The sequence below is a fragment of the Sciurus vulgaris genome, assembly GCF_902686455.1.
Source record: "Sciurus vulgaris genome assembly, chromosome: 12".
Classification (NCBI taxonomy): Eukaryota; Metazoa; Chordata; class Mammalia; order Rodentia; family Sciuridae; genus Sciurus; species Sciurus vulgaris.
Window position 1 is genome coordinate 101,620,854 of NC_136473.1, and position 18,220 is coordinate 101,639,073.

At 35.0% G+C, this 18,220-nt stretch overlaps 1 protein-coding gene across 7 annotated transcripts in view; it reads right to left on the reverse strand.

Moving 5' to 3' along the window:
• CEP350 (centrosomal protein 350) overlaps positions 1 to 18,220 on the reverse strand; it is a 140,552-nt gene that overhangs the window by 49,744 nt on the left and 72,588 nt on the right. For all 7 annotated transcript variants that reach the window (XM_079105902.1, XM_079105904.1, XM_079105903.1 and 4 more), the window contains 5 exons: positions 15,175 to 15,344; positions 9,561 to 9,757; positions 8,569 to 8,753; positions 7,781 to 7,868; positions 1,362 to 1,508 (listed from right to left, as the gene is read on the reverse strand). In XM_079105902.1, the coding sequence (XP_078962028.1) occupies positions 1,362 to 1,508; positions 7,781 to 7,868; positions 8,569 to 8,753; positions 9,561 to 9,757; positions 15,175 to 15,344 (787 nt within the window). The remainder of the gene's footprint in view (positions 1 to 1,361; positions 1,509 to 7,780; positions 7,869 to 8,568; positions 8,754 to 9,560; positions 9,758 to 15,174; positions 15,345 to 18,220) is intronic.

The window sequence follows — 18,220 nt, forward strand, 5'->3', positions numbered from 1 at the left end:
AGTAAAGAAATTTAAAGTGGCTATAGATTAAGTGGTAGTAATGTACCCATGTTAATTTGTTAGCAATTTATTGTCAAATGACTTAGAAAAATAGAAATCTTTGTACTGTTTGAAATTTCCCTGAAGTATGAACTTGTTTCAAAATTAAAAGTGCCAGCTATCCCACTATACCCAAAGGACTTAAAATCAGCATACTACAGAGATACAGCCACATCAATGTTCATAGTTGCTCAATTCACCATAGCCAGATTGTGGAACTAACCTAGATGTCCCTCAATTGATGAATGGATAAAGAAACTGTGGCATATATATACAATGGAATATTACTCGGCCATAAACAATGATAAAATTATGGCATTTGCAGGCAAATGGATGAAACTGGAGAATATCATGCTAAGTGAGATAAGCCAATCTCAAAAAACCAAAGGACGAATGATTTTGCTGATAAGTGGATGATGACATATAATGGGGGGGTGGGAGGGGTTAGCGTTAGGGTTAGAGTTAGGTTTAGGGTTAGGGTTAGGGAGGGGGGCAAGAATGGAGGAAGGAAGGACTGTATAGAGGGAAAAGAGGGGTGGGTGGGGTGGGGGGGAAGGGGGAAAAATGGCAGAATGAATCAACATTGCCCTGTGTAAATTTATGATTACACGAATGGTATGCCTTTACTCCAGGTACAGAGAATCAAAATGTATCCCATTTGTTCACAATAAAAATAAATAAATAAATAAAATTAGTGCATTTTAGAAATCAAAGTGGAGAATATTAGAGATTTTAAAAACTATACTTTGGGGCCGGGGTTGTGGCTCAACGGTGCATTTGCCTAGCATGTGTGAGGCACTGGGTTTGATTCTCAGCACCACATATAAATAAATGAATAAAATAAAGGTCTACCAACATCCAAAAAAATTTTTTTAAATAAAATAAAAATTATACTTATATAAAATCTGGGGTTTTCTAGCACTATACTGATACTTTATAATATCAGAATAGATCCAAATTTTATTCTTGTCTACATATCTCCTTTGAATCTTATATCATTATACTATTAAAACCAGATACTAAAATATCAAATAAAAACCAAAATGATCTCTCATTAATTTTGAGGAATGTATTTAAATTGATAAGCAAAACCACAGCTTTCTGTTCCAATTTTGTTCGTAACTGGAAAATATTTTAATCTACTATCAGAATGACGTGGCCCTTTCAAAACAGGAGGTTCTCACTAAACACAAAGACATATACAAAGAACTTTATCCTAGTTTGTTACTATATTACACTACTTGAACATGAGGAGGAGTAAAGCACTAGAAAGCAACATGGGACAAACAACAAACTAAATTAAATAATTTCAAGTAATTTACCAATTTACTCTCTCCTGCAGACTTCAACTTCTCCTGCAGCTTCATGGTGGTCTGTCGGATCCTTTCTATTTCCTCCTGCTGCTTAAGGATCAGCTGCCTTTCCTTTCGAGCTGCCTTGTTGGCTTCTTGAAGACGTTTTATTTCTGCCTAAGGTTTAAAGAGTTAGGAGAGGGACTGAGCTCTGAAGGAGACAAATCTAAAGTAATATTTTGAAAAGAAAAATCTATCATCACATATATCACAAATAAACATATATAGAATTTCTAGATAAACACACCAACATTGAAAAACTTCAAAGTAGTGAACTTCATCACTAAATGATTCAACATGATTCTTTAATTTAAATGATTATAATTAAAACACAATGATAATTTTCGTAGTCCTTAAACTTAACATATTTTCACACGTTTCCACAAAACTACATGGCCTTTACATATACCTGTGTAATAGATGTATATCAACTAAACTAAGTAATGTAACCATTATTCTAATGCTAAACTCTAGAATTTTTCACTATTCAAAATAATAATGCTTCGGGGCTGCGGTTGTGGCTCAGTGGTAGAGTGCTTGCCTAGCATGTGTGAGGCACTGGGTTCAATTTTTAGCATCACATAAAAATAAATAAAATAAATGTATTATGTCCATCCACAATTAAAAAATTTTTAAATGTATAAAAAAAAGGTACAAATACACATTAAAAAATTGTCCCCACTTATAATGTTACCAGAAACATTTAAGACTACATAGCAACCATCTCTCTCTATCTTTGGCTGCTAATTAAATAGGCAAAAAAAGCTATTCTTCACTGCTTATACCTATTCAAATTTAACCATCCCTTTTTTCAAAATTTATTTAAATCTGTCTTATCAATGAGATAAACATAATAGACATTAATGTTTGTTAAATATTATTTTAATAGTGTTTGAAAGTTTTTTTGAAACCACTGGAAAACACAGCTAAGTACATAATAAAGATCCATATTTATAAAACTTCAAATTAATAATTATTAATAATCGTATTTTCTCCTAGTTTTTAAAATTTGTACAAAAATATATTACCAACTTGTTAATTATAAAAAAAAATAAAACATTGCAGAGAAAACGATAATATCATGCTACAACCCTTGGAGGTAACCGTTATCCACATGAGTTTGGTATATATCCTTCAAGCAGATGCTCTTAAAATTCTTGAAAAAATATTTGTACTTATTTACAAAAAAACATATACTATTTGGCTTGTAGGTTTTAACATATTTTAAAAATAATCTCTTATGTACATATTTACTGGGTTTTTTTTCCCCTTGGTGCTAGGGAACAAATCCAAGTCCACATATTCTAGGCAAGCAAGCACTCTACCACTGAGACATGCCTCAAGTCCAAATATTCCTTTTGCTATCTCTCTGTGATAATTCACAAATTCTAATAATACTTAATGAAATTATACTAGAGGAATATACATTTCATAATCTATCACCCATATGGTTGGATTGCTTTTTTTTAACTATTAAAAATGAAGCTTTATTACAAACAATGATGTTTACTTCAGGGGAAATTTATGAACTTCTCCGGAGCAGATGCTCTCAAAATGTAGCCCACAGGCTCCTGGTGCTCCCTGAGACCCTTCAGGGTCAAACTAATTTTATGATACTAAGACATTTTCTCTTTTTCACTCTTATTTTCTCATAAGTACATAACAACTTTACATGATTTTAAAGACAGTAACTACATTTTCTAAAACAAAAAAAAGGTCAGTGAAAAAAGTGATATTCAGGTTTTTGAAAATCTCTTTATTGTCTGGCTTGATTTTTTTTTTAAATCATGCATTGGTCAATTGGAAAATGTTGGTTTGCTGCATTATGCAGATTTTCTAAAGGTTGGCATATTTCATTACATAATATAAAAAATTAGATTAATTAATATCATCATTAAACTCAAAAACTATTTAGTATTGGGTAACATAAAAAAATTGTTCATAGTTTTCACTTTTGTTTTAAAGCTTGAATATTATCATTGGTAACAAATACTCCCAGTTGTTTTCTTTGAAGTAACCAGGCACACTTGGTTCATTTTTAAGAAAATACTGTCAAATAACCAAATCTGAATGAGCAGTTTACTGGTGAATCACTGAGTTAAAATGGCATTTCAGGGAAAAAAAGTGGTTCGTTAAACTTGCAATTCAAACAAGCGCATAAATACCTTTCATTGAGTTAATCACTGTACTACAGTATTCAAAAAATGTGACTAAATTATGGTTTTACTATTTCTATCACACAGAATATAAAATAGACATGTCCTCAAAGTTCAAGATACTAAATTTTTACTACTTAAATCAGGACATTTTTAAGCATAACTTTTGTTTTGCAGTACTGGGGATAGAACCCAGGGGTGCTCTATACTGAGCTATATCTCCAGTCATTTAAATTTAAATTTATTTTAAATTTTGAAACAGGGTGTTGCTAAATTGCCCAGCTGGTCTTGAACCTGTCATCCTCCTACCTCTGACTCCTGAGTTGCCTGAATTACAGGCTTGGGTCACTGGCCTGGTCTGCAAACTTACTTTTCAAACTGCAAGTGTGTGATAGTGAAGAACGTAACGATTGTTGAACAATCTCTAACCTGAGTTACACCAAGGCACCAGCAATTCTACTCAGCACTGTTTTTGCATCATTTGGTCCAAATGTTGACACAGTGAAATGGACAAGTTCATATTCTAGTATCTTTTCCCCCAGTCCTAGGGATCGAACCCCAGGCCTTTGCATATGCTAGGTAAGCACTTTGTCACTGTGCTGCATAACCACGGTCCCCTAATAGTACCATTATGAAAACATTTTTGAGTTTCCAAATCAACTAATGTATAAATTCAATCAGCCTAGCAGAGAGACTAACTAGATTTTTCTAGGGAGGGAAAAAGGTTTGCTCCCCTTCTGTTACAGATTGGATAAGTGTCCTTCAAAGGTCCACATGTTAAAGTTTTGGCCACCAGCTTGTGGCACTACTGAGAAGTAGTGGAACATTTAAGAGGTGGGACCTACTAGGAGGAAGTTAGGTCACTGGGAGCATGACCTTGAGAGGGATACTGGAACTCCAGTTCCTTCATGTCTCTTTCTGTTTCTGGGTCACTGTGAGGTAAGTAGTTTCATGAGGAACTCCCTTACCAAAGGCCCAAAAGCAATAGGGCCAACAAACCATGAGCTGAAACCTCTAAAACAATGAACCAAAATAAACCTTTTCTTATTAAGGTGATTTATCTTAGGTATTTGTTATAGTAACAGAAAGCTGACTAACACATCTCCTGAAAATAAGTCACTGTTTACTTTGAAATGGCACCTGGTATTAGGGAAATTATTTGCATAATTAAAATGGCTATTTTATGTTATATGAATATCACCTCAGTGGAGAGAAAAAGAATAAGATATTAGCAAATTTGTTTTCCTTTTCAGACAGTTGTAACAAACTGCTTATAGCTATCTCACTACCAGATAAAGTAATTAGTACCACTACAACAGAAACAAACATCTTAATACGTATATTCTTACACTCTCATACTCTTTATTCTACACGGCAATCTTCCAGGGGTAAGTACTTGGATTAAAGAATATTTTCTGCAAATTTACTTTTTAAAAATTCAATTATTACAAACAGGAAAATTAGTCATTCAAATATCCACCACTGAGATTAAAAATATTTAATAGTTTGCCATATTTGTTTTGAATCTGTTTCAAAACTAAATCACTACAGATAAAACTAAACTCCACTGCAATCTCTTCTTTCTTAGGCTTTTCTCCAGAAGTATATCATTCCTACATGTCTGCTCTTTTGAGAGCCAGAAACCTCTCAAAAGCTGAGAAGAAATCCCTATAGTTTTTTGTGCTGAGTAAAAACAGGTTTACCCGGGTTTTGAGTGAAATCCTTGGAAGTCCACAATACAGGGACAACTACTGGGCAAAGCAGAGGTAGACTGAAGCTTAACAACTCTGCAACCCTACACTAACCAAGCACAGTCTTTGGATGGGTTAAGGTAAACAGCTGATGACTCTAACAATAGAGCAGAAGAAAGGAAGAATCTTCTCTGGAGAAATAGAACATCAGCTGAAGCCTTTGTAATTATTTATCCATAGTGTCCAGCATCCAACAAAAAATTACCAGGCATGCAAAGAAAAAGGATCATATGAGAAAAAAACCAAAACACCAGACAAGGAAGATAAAATTCATACAGGAAAAGATATAAAAAAGAATGGAAAGGTAGATTACAACAAAGAAATATTTTAAAAAATGAGAATTATAGGACTAAAATAATAAAATTAACTAGTGAATTTAACAATATAGTTTGTTTAATGGATGAGGCAGAAGACATACGAAAGAATACAACAGGTCAATAAAAATTTTTCCAAGGCCTGGGGTTGTACCTCAGTAGTAAAGTGCTTGCCTGGCCATGTGAGGCACTGGGTTAGAGCCTCAACACCACAGAAAAATAAATAAATAAGGTAAATGCATCGTGTCATCTACAACTTAAAAAAAATTTTTTTTAAATTTTTTTTCAAACTGAGGCAGTGTTTTTGTTTTAAGAAAATGAAATCAAAACAAGAGAGAGCACAAGGAAAGATGTGGTAAATAGCAAAAAGGTATAACATATGTCTAAATGGACTCCCATAAGGAAAGGATAGAAAGAAAGGAGCGGAAACAAAACATGAAGAAGTAATTTTTTAAAAACTAATAAAATATAACAGCCAACAGATTTGAGAAGTTCAGCAAACCCTAAATAGGATTATTACAAAGTACTTTTACTATGAGGTGCCTAGATATGGTAACCTCATATCTAGGCACCTCATAGTAAAAGTACTAAGAACCCAAAGACAATGTTTAAAAAAATCTTAAAAGAAGCCTACAAAAAACACTTAAGACAACTGACCTCTCCACAAAAACAATGAAAAGCAGTAAACACTGGAAAGTGATCTTTAAAAGTGCTGAAATAATTCTATAAAATACCCTTTAAAAATGGTGAAACTAATACACTTTCAAACTAACAAAACCCAGAAAAATGTTCTCATCAACAGGCATGCAATGAAATATTAGATATAATGAAATTGACATTAACATTGTGCTTCAAAGGATACTATTAAAGTGAAAAGAAACACTACAGAATGGAAGAACATATTTACAAATCTATTTTTCTCCTATTTTACAAACAAAACTTTTGCAGCAGTGTAGAAAGTCACTAATTTTAACTAAGAAAAATTTTATTTACTTTAAAACCTTTTTTTAGATTAAAAAGACATAACTTTTTTTTTTTTTTTAAGTAAAGTTCAGAATTTTTTCAAATTCATATCAGTGATGTCCTGGGGTGAATTTTATTTTAAAATACCATTTTAAGTAACAATCTAAGGTATAACTCAAACAAGTTCATAAATCATCTAACACAGAAGTTAGCACCTGACAACACATCAATAAAGGAAAAAAAAACTAGAATCTAATAAATACTTACCAGGTACTGTGAAACACACTTTACATATGTTACCTCATTTAATCCTCACAACCACCATATGAAGTATAATCCCACTCCTACAGATGAGGAAATTAAGTCTCAGAGAGTTACTTAAACTTGACCATGATTACACAGTTGCAAGTGACAAAGCTGAAATTCACCTAACACTGAGAACTTACCATTGGGTCAAGGTCTACTCTAAGATTATTTTATGCATTAACTCATTTATTCTTCCTAATAGCCCTATAAAGTATAATACTATTATTGCTCTCAATTTACAGATGAGGAAATTGAGACACAGAAATTAAGTAATTTGTTCAAGGTTATGAAACCTACAATTAGTAGAGCTGGAATTCTAGCCTAGGCAATCTGACTCCACAGCCTGAATTTTTCCTGTTCTTTTTCCTTTTTTTTTTTTTTGGTACTAGGAACTGAACCGAGAGGTGTTCTGCCACTGAGCCACATCACTAGCCCCAGAGCTTGAATTCTTAACCATCAAACTACCATGCTGCCACTCCAGGATTCAAAACCAAGGTCTTTCTAAGCCCACTAAGTCAAACTTTGTCAATATGTAATTAATATATCATGAAACTCTATTTAGGGAAGTGATGACTAAAAAGAATCTAAATGGACTCTTTTACACATATTTTAATTTTTAAAATTCAAATCATTTCAAAAAATTATTCTATATACTATAGAAAGGCAGAAGATTTGATTTTATATTACAATTTTAATACAAGAGAAATATAGTAAAATACGGTAAACTACCATGCAACCCCTATAATTATAGTACTACAGACATAAACAGTGGGAAGAGTCAACTAAATCCCATTTAAGGTGATATTAAGAAAAAGAGATTAGGCAAAAAAGTAGATTCCACAAACATAATTTGCCTATGATAAGTTCTTTAATTTAAACAGACATTTTTCCTACCATACCTTTTCTTGCTGCAATCTTAAAAGCAAACCACGCTGTTTTTTCCGGAGTGGGGGCATTTTATCATCCTCTCCTTTGTCTCGTAGATGTCTGCAAATAATATTTTTCATTGAGACAAAGACTAAATTCATATTATAATTTCAAGAATTCTTGATTACTAAAAAGTTCACAAACAGCATTTTCAAAAGTTGAAAATAGTTATTATATGCAGCAGCAATTAATATCTCAGCAAGTATTATACTGATTATGTAATACATGCAAGCCCTAGAATATGTTCTTTAAAGATAGGAGAAATCTGAACAATTTACAAATATAGGAATTAAGTATAGGACAACAGAAGAATCAGTTGTAGTGTAAAAGAAAAATTAAAATAAAATATATGGGTAGGAAGGAAGTCTCAAAAGTAACACAAATCAAAGATAACTGCCATATTTCTGGATTGAGAAACTGGGTTAATCTAATCAAAACAAATTAAATGAGGAGGGGCTAGGGATATAGTTCACTGGTAGAGTGTGTATTTATTACCATGTACTAGGTCCTGGGTTTAATAACCAGAAGTGCACAAATACGCTCGTGCATGCGTGTGTGTGTGCGCACACACACACGATAAAAACATTTTAAAACATAAAGCATTTGCTTTTTTTTTTTTTTGTGGTGCTGGGGATTTGAACCCAGGGCCTTGTGCTTGCAAGGCAAGCACTCTACCAACTGAGCTATCTCCCCAGCCAAAGCATTTGCTTTTTATGAAAGTAACTGAACAATGAAAACTATGCTTATTGAAAGAACTTACTTTTTTTGATGTTCTAGCCAAGCTAATTCAGCTTTGGTTTTCTCCTTTAAAGCCTTTTCACGAAGACGCAGAAGTGAAGATTGGTGAGCTGCCCTCATTTCCTCTTCTTTCATATACTGTCGAACCATCTCCATAGTAAATTTAGAAAAGCTATCTTGTCCTCCCGAGAATGGCATGCTCAGCTCCTAGAGAGTTTATTTCAAGTTTATCATCTTCTAAACATTTCGGTATTTAATGTCATTAAAAGAGATACATTTATAAAAATAAATTATGAAGCCAGGAGTAGTAGTGTATGCCTGTAATTACAGCAATTTAGCAGGCTCTCCTCTCAAAAATAAACAAATAGATAGATAAAAAGTATTTTACATTATCAAAGCTCTCAGCAACTTAGTGAGATGCTGTCTCAAAATAAAAAATAAAAAGGGTTAGGGATGTGGCTCAGTGGTTAGGCACCCCTGGGTTTATTCCCTTATACCAAAGAAATAAAGGAGAACAAAACAAGTATTTTTCAAGGCTGCCAACTGTGTAAGGAAACATTCTTCAAAAAGGCACATGAAAGGGATTAAAATACATCTGCTAATTTATTCAGTCAACAAATCTTAATAAACAATTACTGGAAGCCATGTGTAGTGCCAGGGATACGAAGTAGGGTAAGAATTTGTTCCTGTTTTCCAGAAGGCATACAATTTGAAAAGAAGAATGACTGTAAACTTTTAAATGGAACAAAGTGGAAGAGTGAGGCAACTGAAAAACCCATGGAGATAATATTGGCTTATTTCCTCAGCAGTCATATCTCATTTTAATGAGTAAGTTTATATTCTAATTCATAAGGAAAGCAAAGCTAGATTTGAGAAGGAAAATATAACATAAAACTGATTTTTAGGAAAAGAATTCTGGTTGCTGACAACTGAGTTCAAACATAAAATGTATCCTTGTATCTTTAAGAGAATGCATCCACAAACATTTACCCCCACAGGCAAACTGAAACACACCTTGGCAGAAGACAGCGTGGTCTTGTCTGGGGAAGCTTCCTCATCAGAGTCATCATGATGGCCTCTTTTCTTTTCCATGTTAAATCTGCGATGACTCTCAGAAGGTAATAAAGATCGAAACGATTTTTCTTCTATTTCATCTTCTGTCATTGATTCATCAAATTTCAGAGAATATTCTGTTGCAACAGAAGTTGAATCTAAAAGATAAGGGAGAAAGAAGATTTTATCACTGTAACTGCTCTCAGGAGGTATTTAAATTTAACAGCCTGTTTGCCTCTTTCTGGTACAACCCAAAATAAATTCATAGAACCGATGACTAGCAACTAATAGACATGGAATAATAAAATCCAATTACCTTACAAATATGAAAAAAAAACTCTAAAAACCTAGAAATTCTAAGATTCAAAATAATGGAATGATATTAATCTACTTCATTAAAGAGTTCTTACAAATCAATTAGAGAACTATTAATACACCTCTAGAAAAACGAGAAAAAGTCCATGATCAGATGTTCCATGTCGGAAATTTAAACAGCCAAAATAATATGAAAAAAAAAGTTTAATATTACTGGCAAAAATGAACTCATATCTTCTTAGAAAATTCATTAATTTTATGCTTAGAGACACAGCAGCTCTTTCAGGTTGGTTCCTATGTGCCTTTCACACACTCTCAACCTTTTCTTTATTGAATTGTTTCTCACTTTCTTGTATCACAAGGTGCCCCAGGTTCATAGCATAATTTCCTTGCTGTTCTACGTTAAGTCATTTCTCCAAAGAGCTCTGGTTTATTTTTGAGGGAATGATATTTAGAAACAATAAACTGGGCACCCATTATCTTTGTTATTATTGGGGTATCACTGCTTCTGCACTTGCTTAATGGACAGTGCTAAGTAATAAAGGCATATGCACTCACTTGTGTATGTGCACACACAGGCACAATTGCTTTGGTACCCATCTGTTCAACAAGGTAAACAAAAATCCATACCAATATCTCTGACTCAAATTCAGTACCACAGAGTTCATTCTTGTCTTCCTGTCTTGTATTACCTGTAACTTTCCTTCCCAACACTGAAAAATCTGGCTCCCACCATCCAATGTTCACTCACTTATTTGTTCGACACCAACATACAGGTAAAGAACTGTTATCCTATATCTCTGCAAAAAACAAATCTACCAACTAGAATACATGTTTATGTACTATTACTTTTGGATTAGGTTTACTGTTATCAATAATAACACCATTTCCAAAGTTATTTACATAATCTCTTTTCCTCTGCAGTGGTTAAATTTGGTTGTCAATTTGACCAGATTGAGATGCTTAGAAAATGGGTAAAACATACTTCTGTGTATGTCTGTGAGGGTGCTTCCAGAGAAGACTGGCTTGTAGGTCAGCAAACAGGAGAGGACCCACTCTGAAAGTAGGCCACACTGTCCAAAATTGGTTGGGGTCCAGTTAGAACAAAAAGTGGAAGAAAGAAGCCTGCAATGTTGATGTTGCCATTGCCCAAAGACATCAGACTCTGATTCTTCAATCTCTGCACACAGAATCACACCAGCCAACCTCTAAGGAGCTGCCAAGTCTTCAGCCTCAGAGCAGGGCTGCATCCCTGGTCCTCTTGGTGAGGCTTCCAGCTTCTTGCACTGAACAACTACTACTCATTGCCCTGACTCTCCAGCCTTCAGATGGCCACTGTAAAACTATCCAGTTTCTGATGGTGTAAATCAACCTAGGAAATGCCCTCTTTAATTATACATACATCCTACTAGTTCTGTTCCTCCAAAGAACCTTAAAACTTCCCTTCATCCCTTCAATGTAGTTATGCCATACATTTATAATACATTTGATTCATTAGTCAAAGCTGCATTCCATCCTAGTATCCCCCAATATCTTAAATGATGTGTTGGTGTGCGCATATTTAGTTGATATACATCAAAATTTCCTCTTTGTGATAGTTCCAGGGTTTTCAGAAATATGTAGCATCATTAAGTCCCTTTATCAAGTATATGATTTTCAAAAATATTCTCCCAGTCTGTGGCTTGTCTTTCCACTCTCATAACAGAAATTCATCCATTTTTTTCTTTCATGGACCATACCCTGAATTATTGTATCTAATAAGCCATTACCAAACTGAAGTTCATCCAGACTTTCTCCTATGTTTTCTTCCACATATGAGTTTCTAATGGTTCAGTTTCATTGCTTTGTGATTGTCCTGTGAATTCTAGCTTCCCTGGCCTCTGTAGATGCCTAACTCCATTTTTCAATTCAAGGAGACTACTGAAACCCAGGCTCTACGGCCTGGAAACTCTCTAGGAAGTAGCTAAGGTACTTTTAACACTCATTTCATTTGTTTCTGTCTGTCATGAATCAACCTCAGTTACCTGTCTGACACAGAATGTTTTGAAAACATCTGTTTAAAATGTTTCATCTGATATATTAGTTGTTTTAGGAGGAAAAGTAAAACTAGCCCCTGTTCTACTATCATGGCTAGAAGTAGCAGTCCAAGTAGTTCAACTTAATATTGTTAAATGAAGGTAAGTGATTTTTTTTTAAAAAAAAGCACAGTTCATGACATTTCAAAATAGATCTTAACAATTAGTAGTATTATTATTATACCTTTATTTTATTTTTTATTTTTATGTGGTGCTAAGGATTGAACCCAGTGCCTCACACATGCTAGGTGAGTGCTTTACCACTGAGCCACAACCCCAGCCCTATTTATTCACTCTTACTAGAAGACAGGCACCAGGCTAAATACTTGAAAGACAACTGATTGAATTTGTCATCAGTTCCTTAATTATAAACACTATTATTAATGAGATAAAATTTTTAAAGGTTAAATTTGTCTTACAGGAGAAACTTAACAGATAATTCCTCTATTATTTCCCTTTATCCTTTATTTCTCCCAGGACACAGAAGATGAATTGCAGTAGTGTTTAACCCAACAGTCCACAAAACATCTTTGAGTATATCAACAAAAAATCGAGCATGGGCCTCCCAATTTTTATAAACTTTTACATTAATTTGTTTGAGCTGTCATCAAGAATACTACAGAATGAGTGGCTTAAACCACAGATCTATTTTCTCATAGTTTTGGAGGTTATTCCATGATCAAGGTACCAGAAGAGCTGGCCTGGTGAGGCCTCTCTTCCTAGCTAGCTGACAGACACTATCAGGTTGTGTCCTAACATGACCTTTCCTTTGTGCATGTGTACTCCAAGAACCTCTTCTTATAAGGACACCAGTCCTATTAAATTAGAAGCCTAACCTTATGACCTCATATAACCTTAATTACCTCCTTAAAGGTCCTATCTCATTTAACCTTAAGTATCTCCTTAAAAGGTCCTATCTCTATCTCATGTAAGAGAGGGCTCAATACAGGAACTGGGGAGCAGGGAAGGAGGCATAATTCAGTCTTTTTTTTCCAATTATTTATTTATTTTTTAATTTTTTACAGACTGTATTTTGATTCATTGTACACAAATGGGGTACATCATTTTGTTTCTATGGTTGTACATAATGTAGATTCATACCATTTGTGTAATAGTATATGTACATAGGGTAATGATGTCTGTCTCATTCCACCATTTTTCATACCCCCCTCATTTCCTTCTACATAATCTAAAGATCCTCCATTGTTCTCTCACTCCCCACACCTCCCACCCCCATAATTCAGTCTTAACATTCCATCCTCTTGCTCCCTCCAAACTGATGCTCCTTTCATATGCAAAATATATTCACCTCATTCTAAGAGTTCCCAAAGTCTTAACCTGTTCCAGGATCAACTCCAAGCCAAAAGTCTTATCTATGTATTATCTAAGTTAGGTACGGGTGAAACTTGAGGTATGATTCCATCCTGAGGTCAAATTTCTATTCAGCTGGGAACCTGTAAAACCAGAAGTTTTGCTTCTAAAATACAATGGTGAGATAAGCAAAGAATAGACATTCCCCTTCAAATGGGAGAAAATGGAAATAAGAAGCATGACAGGTTCCAAGCAAGTATAATAACCTAGCAAGGCAAATTCCATTTCCATCTAAAGACTAGAGAATGATATTTGGCTTTGATACTCTGGACCCATCATGATAGCAGTGTCACCTTCTGTTCCCATCAACTCTAGCTTCTAAGTCCACTGGGCCAGAAGCCCTCTGCCCCCAAGTCTCAGAGGCAAACTCGTCCCTAGAAATGAAAAGATGGATGTTCACAGTCATAGGCATGAGCTATTCTTCTCGAACTCCAGTGCTGTTGCTTTCTAACACATGTGCTGCTTCTAGTTTGCTAAGTTCCAGCTGAAGGAGAAGGGGTTGGACAAGGAGGTCTCTATAAGTACAGCTCATACAAAGCAAAGTGTCCTCAAATCAACCACAGTAAAGCTAAAGAAAGAGCTACAAAAGTCTCCAGCAGGAGGGCACCCTCTACTTGAAGAGTGAAGAAGCCTCATTGTTGTAGGTCTGGTACTGTTGCACTCAGTAAAACTAGATGTTATCAGAAGCTGAAGTTCTGGTTCACAAACTCCTCTTCCAGCCCCTGGTGTGAAAAATTGTTTAGGACTTCAAAACAGATTTGCACTTCCAAAATGCATTACTGGTGCTCCAAAGGAGACAACAAAGGCCGGTCTGGTTGGCCTTTTGGAAAACAGCAACCTGTGTAATATCCAAGCCAAATGTGTAATAATTATACCAAGAGATACCAACTAGCATAATTATTGGTAGTTCTGAACATTAGATATTTTGTTTCTGTGGGGTTCAAAAGATACTTAAGTACACTGCAAGTAGAAAAATGGAACAGAAATGTATTGGCAGGTTTTTTCATTTTCATTTGTTTGAGTTTTCAATATAAATACAGGGTTGTGAAGCACTAACAGAAGTCAGAAAGTTTGAGTAGTTCAACTTCTCATATGCAAAATATATTCAATTATAAAAGTAATTAAATTTTTGTGGACAATGCCAGCATTTGGATTTCTAAAAAACAAGTAAATTTCTTACTGATGGAGGGATGGGAAATGAGAAAATGGCCTCACCCTCTGAAACTAAGGAGGATTTCATCTGCTCTCTGATTTGCCCTGGAAGTCCCTCTTCCCTCGTCTTAAGTAATAAGGCATGTTTGCAGACAGAAAAGCTCTACTGTCCCATTCTACACAATCCTAAAAGTCTGAACGCCCTCCTTTATTTCATATTGCCTACTTCAATCCAAACTGGCAGTGTCTCTGCAGGTAACATCCCATCTGTATTTCTGGATTCTGCTGAAATGGCTAATCAAATTCATGAGTAATCTTTTTGTGGAGTGACTGCCCAGCCACATCATTGGTATTCTCTCCAAAAATGCTTTCTCACTTTTTTGAATATGGATAGGCTGAGAATTTTCTAAATCTTCAGTTCTGGTTCTCTTTTGCTTACCAATTCCTTCAATTTACTCTAAGTAGCAAGGAGAAACTATACCACATCTTTAACACTTTGCTTAGAAAACTCTTCAGTTAAATATCCTCCATCACTTTTAACTTCTACTTTCCATAAAACTCAAGGACACAGTTCAATCAAGTCATTTGCACTGTCTAACACAGATTACCTTCCCTCCAGTTTCTAGACAAATGATCATGCATACATGCACACAGAAAGTTACCTTTCTCATCAGGAAGAGATGGAACACTGTCACTTCGTAAAGAATCATCTGCAGCAGTCTGAACCTGTTCATCAATTGAACTTTCCATATTTTCACCACAAAGTTTCTTCTCATTTTCCTTAAAAGATAGAACTGAAGGACTTTCTTGACGGCTGCTACTGCTACTACTTCTGTTTATGGATATAAAGGAAACAAACCAAAAAAACAAATAAGGATCATAACTTCAGAGTAAATTTATTTGACCAAAGGACGGTGCCTTATAACTAAGATATGCAATGAAGAAACATGTCTATAAAAACAAAAGGCTAACAGACATGTCTGAGAATAAATTATTTCAGAAAAGACAAGTATGAGAGAGGATATTTCACTTTGAAATAATCATAATAGGCAAACCCTATTAGATTATTGCTCCCTTTTTTCCTTTAATTTTGAAGTCAAACTTCTGGGAAAGGGGGCTTCTACTCACTATTTCTATTTCCTTTCGTTATATCATGATTTCTTACAATCTGATGCTATCCCAATTGCTACATTGGAATTATTCTTTTAAACAAACTAATTGCCAAATCAAATAATTGTTTTCTCGGGAGCTGGGGAGATAGCTCAGTCGGTAGAGTGCTTGCCTTGTAAGCACAAGGCCCTGGGTTTGATCCCCAGCACCCCCCCCTCCCAAAAAAAATTGTTTTCTCTGCAACATTAGACATTGTTGCGCTCCATCTTCTTTAAAAGCTCTACTTGCTAAGGAAACCATAGTAAAAAGACTACTTTAGGGTAATCTGGACAAAAGATATTTTAAGACTTTGTATTATTTTCCCAACTTTTCTGAAAGTCTGACATGTTAAAATTGAGTGTTTAATAAGAATTCTTCTTTCTTATATTCCGGGATTCTACTCTCACTTATTTCTCTTCCCACCTCCCTAAGAAGTTTTCTTGTGATTTTTGCCACTTGTTTCTAACTCTAATCTTTCCTTAAAATTATGGTATTCCCTAGAGTTTTATTTTGGTTCCTTTCTGTTTTATGTTACATAACATTGTCCTTGAGCAATCAGATGGCATGCCTTTAACTTTAACTACTATCATTCAGATTGAATCTGGACTCTGTATTAGTAGTTATGTCCTTCCCTTGACATTAAGTCTCAAGAATCCAAATGCCTACCACACTTCTGATTTTGTCTATCCTTCGGCCAATAAACAAAAACCATATTCTCACAAATGTTTCCCTTCTTGTTTTTTTTTGATTGGGGCTGAGGTTGTGACTCAGAGGTAGAGCACTTGCCTGGCATGTGTGAGGCACTGGGTTCAATTCACAGCAACACATGTAAATAAATAAATAAAATAAAGGTTCACTGACAACTAAAAAGACATTAAAAAAAAAAAAAAAAGGTATTAGAAGCCTATCTTGATTCAGCTCTTAGAAGCCTCTCCAAATGCTATTTCCTTCTCTGAAATGCCTGCCCTTCTCTGTTTAATTCAACACTCATTTCAAGTGTCATTTCTGTGAAGTTCTCAAGGACTCCCACCTATTCTTCAAGGAAGGGTTCATCATTTCTATTCCTGTGTTCATATTGTGTTTTTTTTTTTTTTTTTTTGGTGTGTATTTAAAATGACAGCATTTATTGAAATATAATTTTTCTGGTTTAATAAATGTTTCCAAAAGGGAAAATCTAATAAAGCTATAAAAAGGTACAATGCAGCAAACAGCAAGGGCTCTGGAGTCAAATGGACAGACAGCTGAAACTTAGTTCCAGCATTAGTAGTTATGTGCTAATCCTTTACTCAATAAATAAGTAGACTGCCTACTGTGTGCTAGAAACTTTGCTGAGTTTGTGGCATAATCCCCACTAGAATGGCTACAATCAAAAAGTCTGTAAGCTGGGTGCAGTGGTGCATATCTGTAATCCCAGCAGCTCAGGAGACTGAAACAGGAGGATCACGAGTTCAAAGCCAGTCTCAGCAAAAGTGAGGTGCTAAGCACTCACTGAGACCCTAAGCAGTGGACCCTGACTCTAAATAAAATACAAAATAGGGCTGGGGATGTGGGTCAGTGGTTGAGTGACCCTGAGTTCAATTCCTAATACCCCCCTCCCAAAAAAAAAAGTCTTGATGAGGATTGTACACTCCTGGTAGGAAAGTATAATGGTATAGAAGCTCTGGAACATATTTTGGCAATTCTTGATAAAGTTAAAATATTTCAAAAAGTTAAATGCAGAGTTACCACATGGCCTAGAAATTCCACTTATACATGGATGTTCAAAGGACCATTATTCATAACAGCCAAAAAGTAGAAACAACCCAAAAGTCCATCACCTGATGAATGGTTTATCTGTACAACAGAATGTTAACTGGCCATCTGAATGAAATAGTGACATATGCTACAACATAGATGAACCCTGAAAATATAATGTCAAGTCAGTCAGAAAGAACCAAATATTGTATGATTCCAACTTATATAAAAATCTCAATCCATAGAGAACGAACATAGAAAGTAGATTAACGCTGCCAGAAGAGGCAACAGGGAGTCACTGCTAAAGGGCACTGCGTTCCTTCTGAGGGTGATGACAATGAAGCATTCCAACAGCTTCTAGTCTAGAGTGTAAGTGAAAAGTAAAAGAACAAGGACACAGAGAGTGGTCAAGACTAACCTTTATATTCAGAGTGCTGTGGAAAAACACTGGAGAGATACCTAGAGCCAATGGGGTAGCTCTGATTTTTGAAGGGCAACTGAAATGAACTAAATGAAATGTAGAGGGAGGGTCTATAAAGATGGTATATCACAGGTAATGAAACATAAGACAAATACTCTGGTTTTTTTACCAGAGTATTGGAAGTAGAATTAGTGAAGTATGATAAAAGGGAAATTGCCAACATACAGAGCTGGAGATGGACCAAAGGATCAACATTTTTTTTTTTTTTTTGGTACTGGGGATTTGTTATGGTTTGGATGTAAGGTGTCCCCCAAAAAAAGCTCACATGTGAGACAATGCAGGAAGGTTCAGAGGAGAAATGATTGGGTTGTAAGAGTCTTAACCCAATCAGTGAATTAACTCCA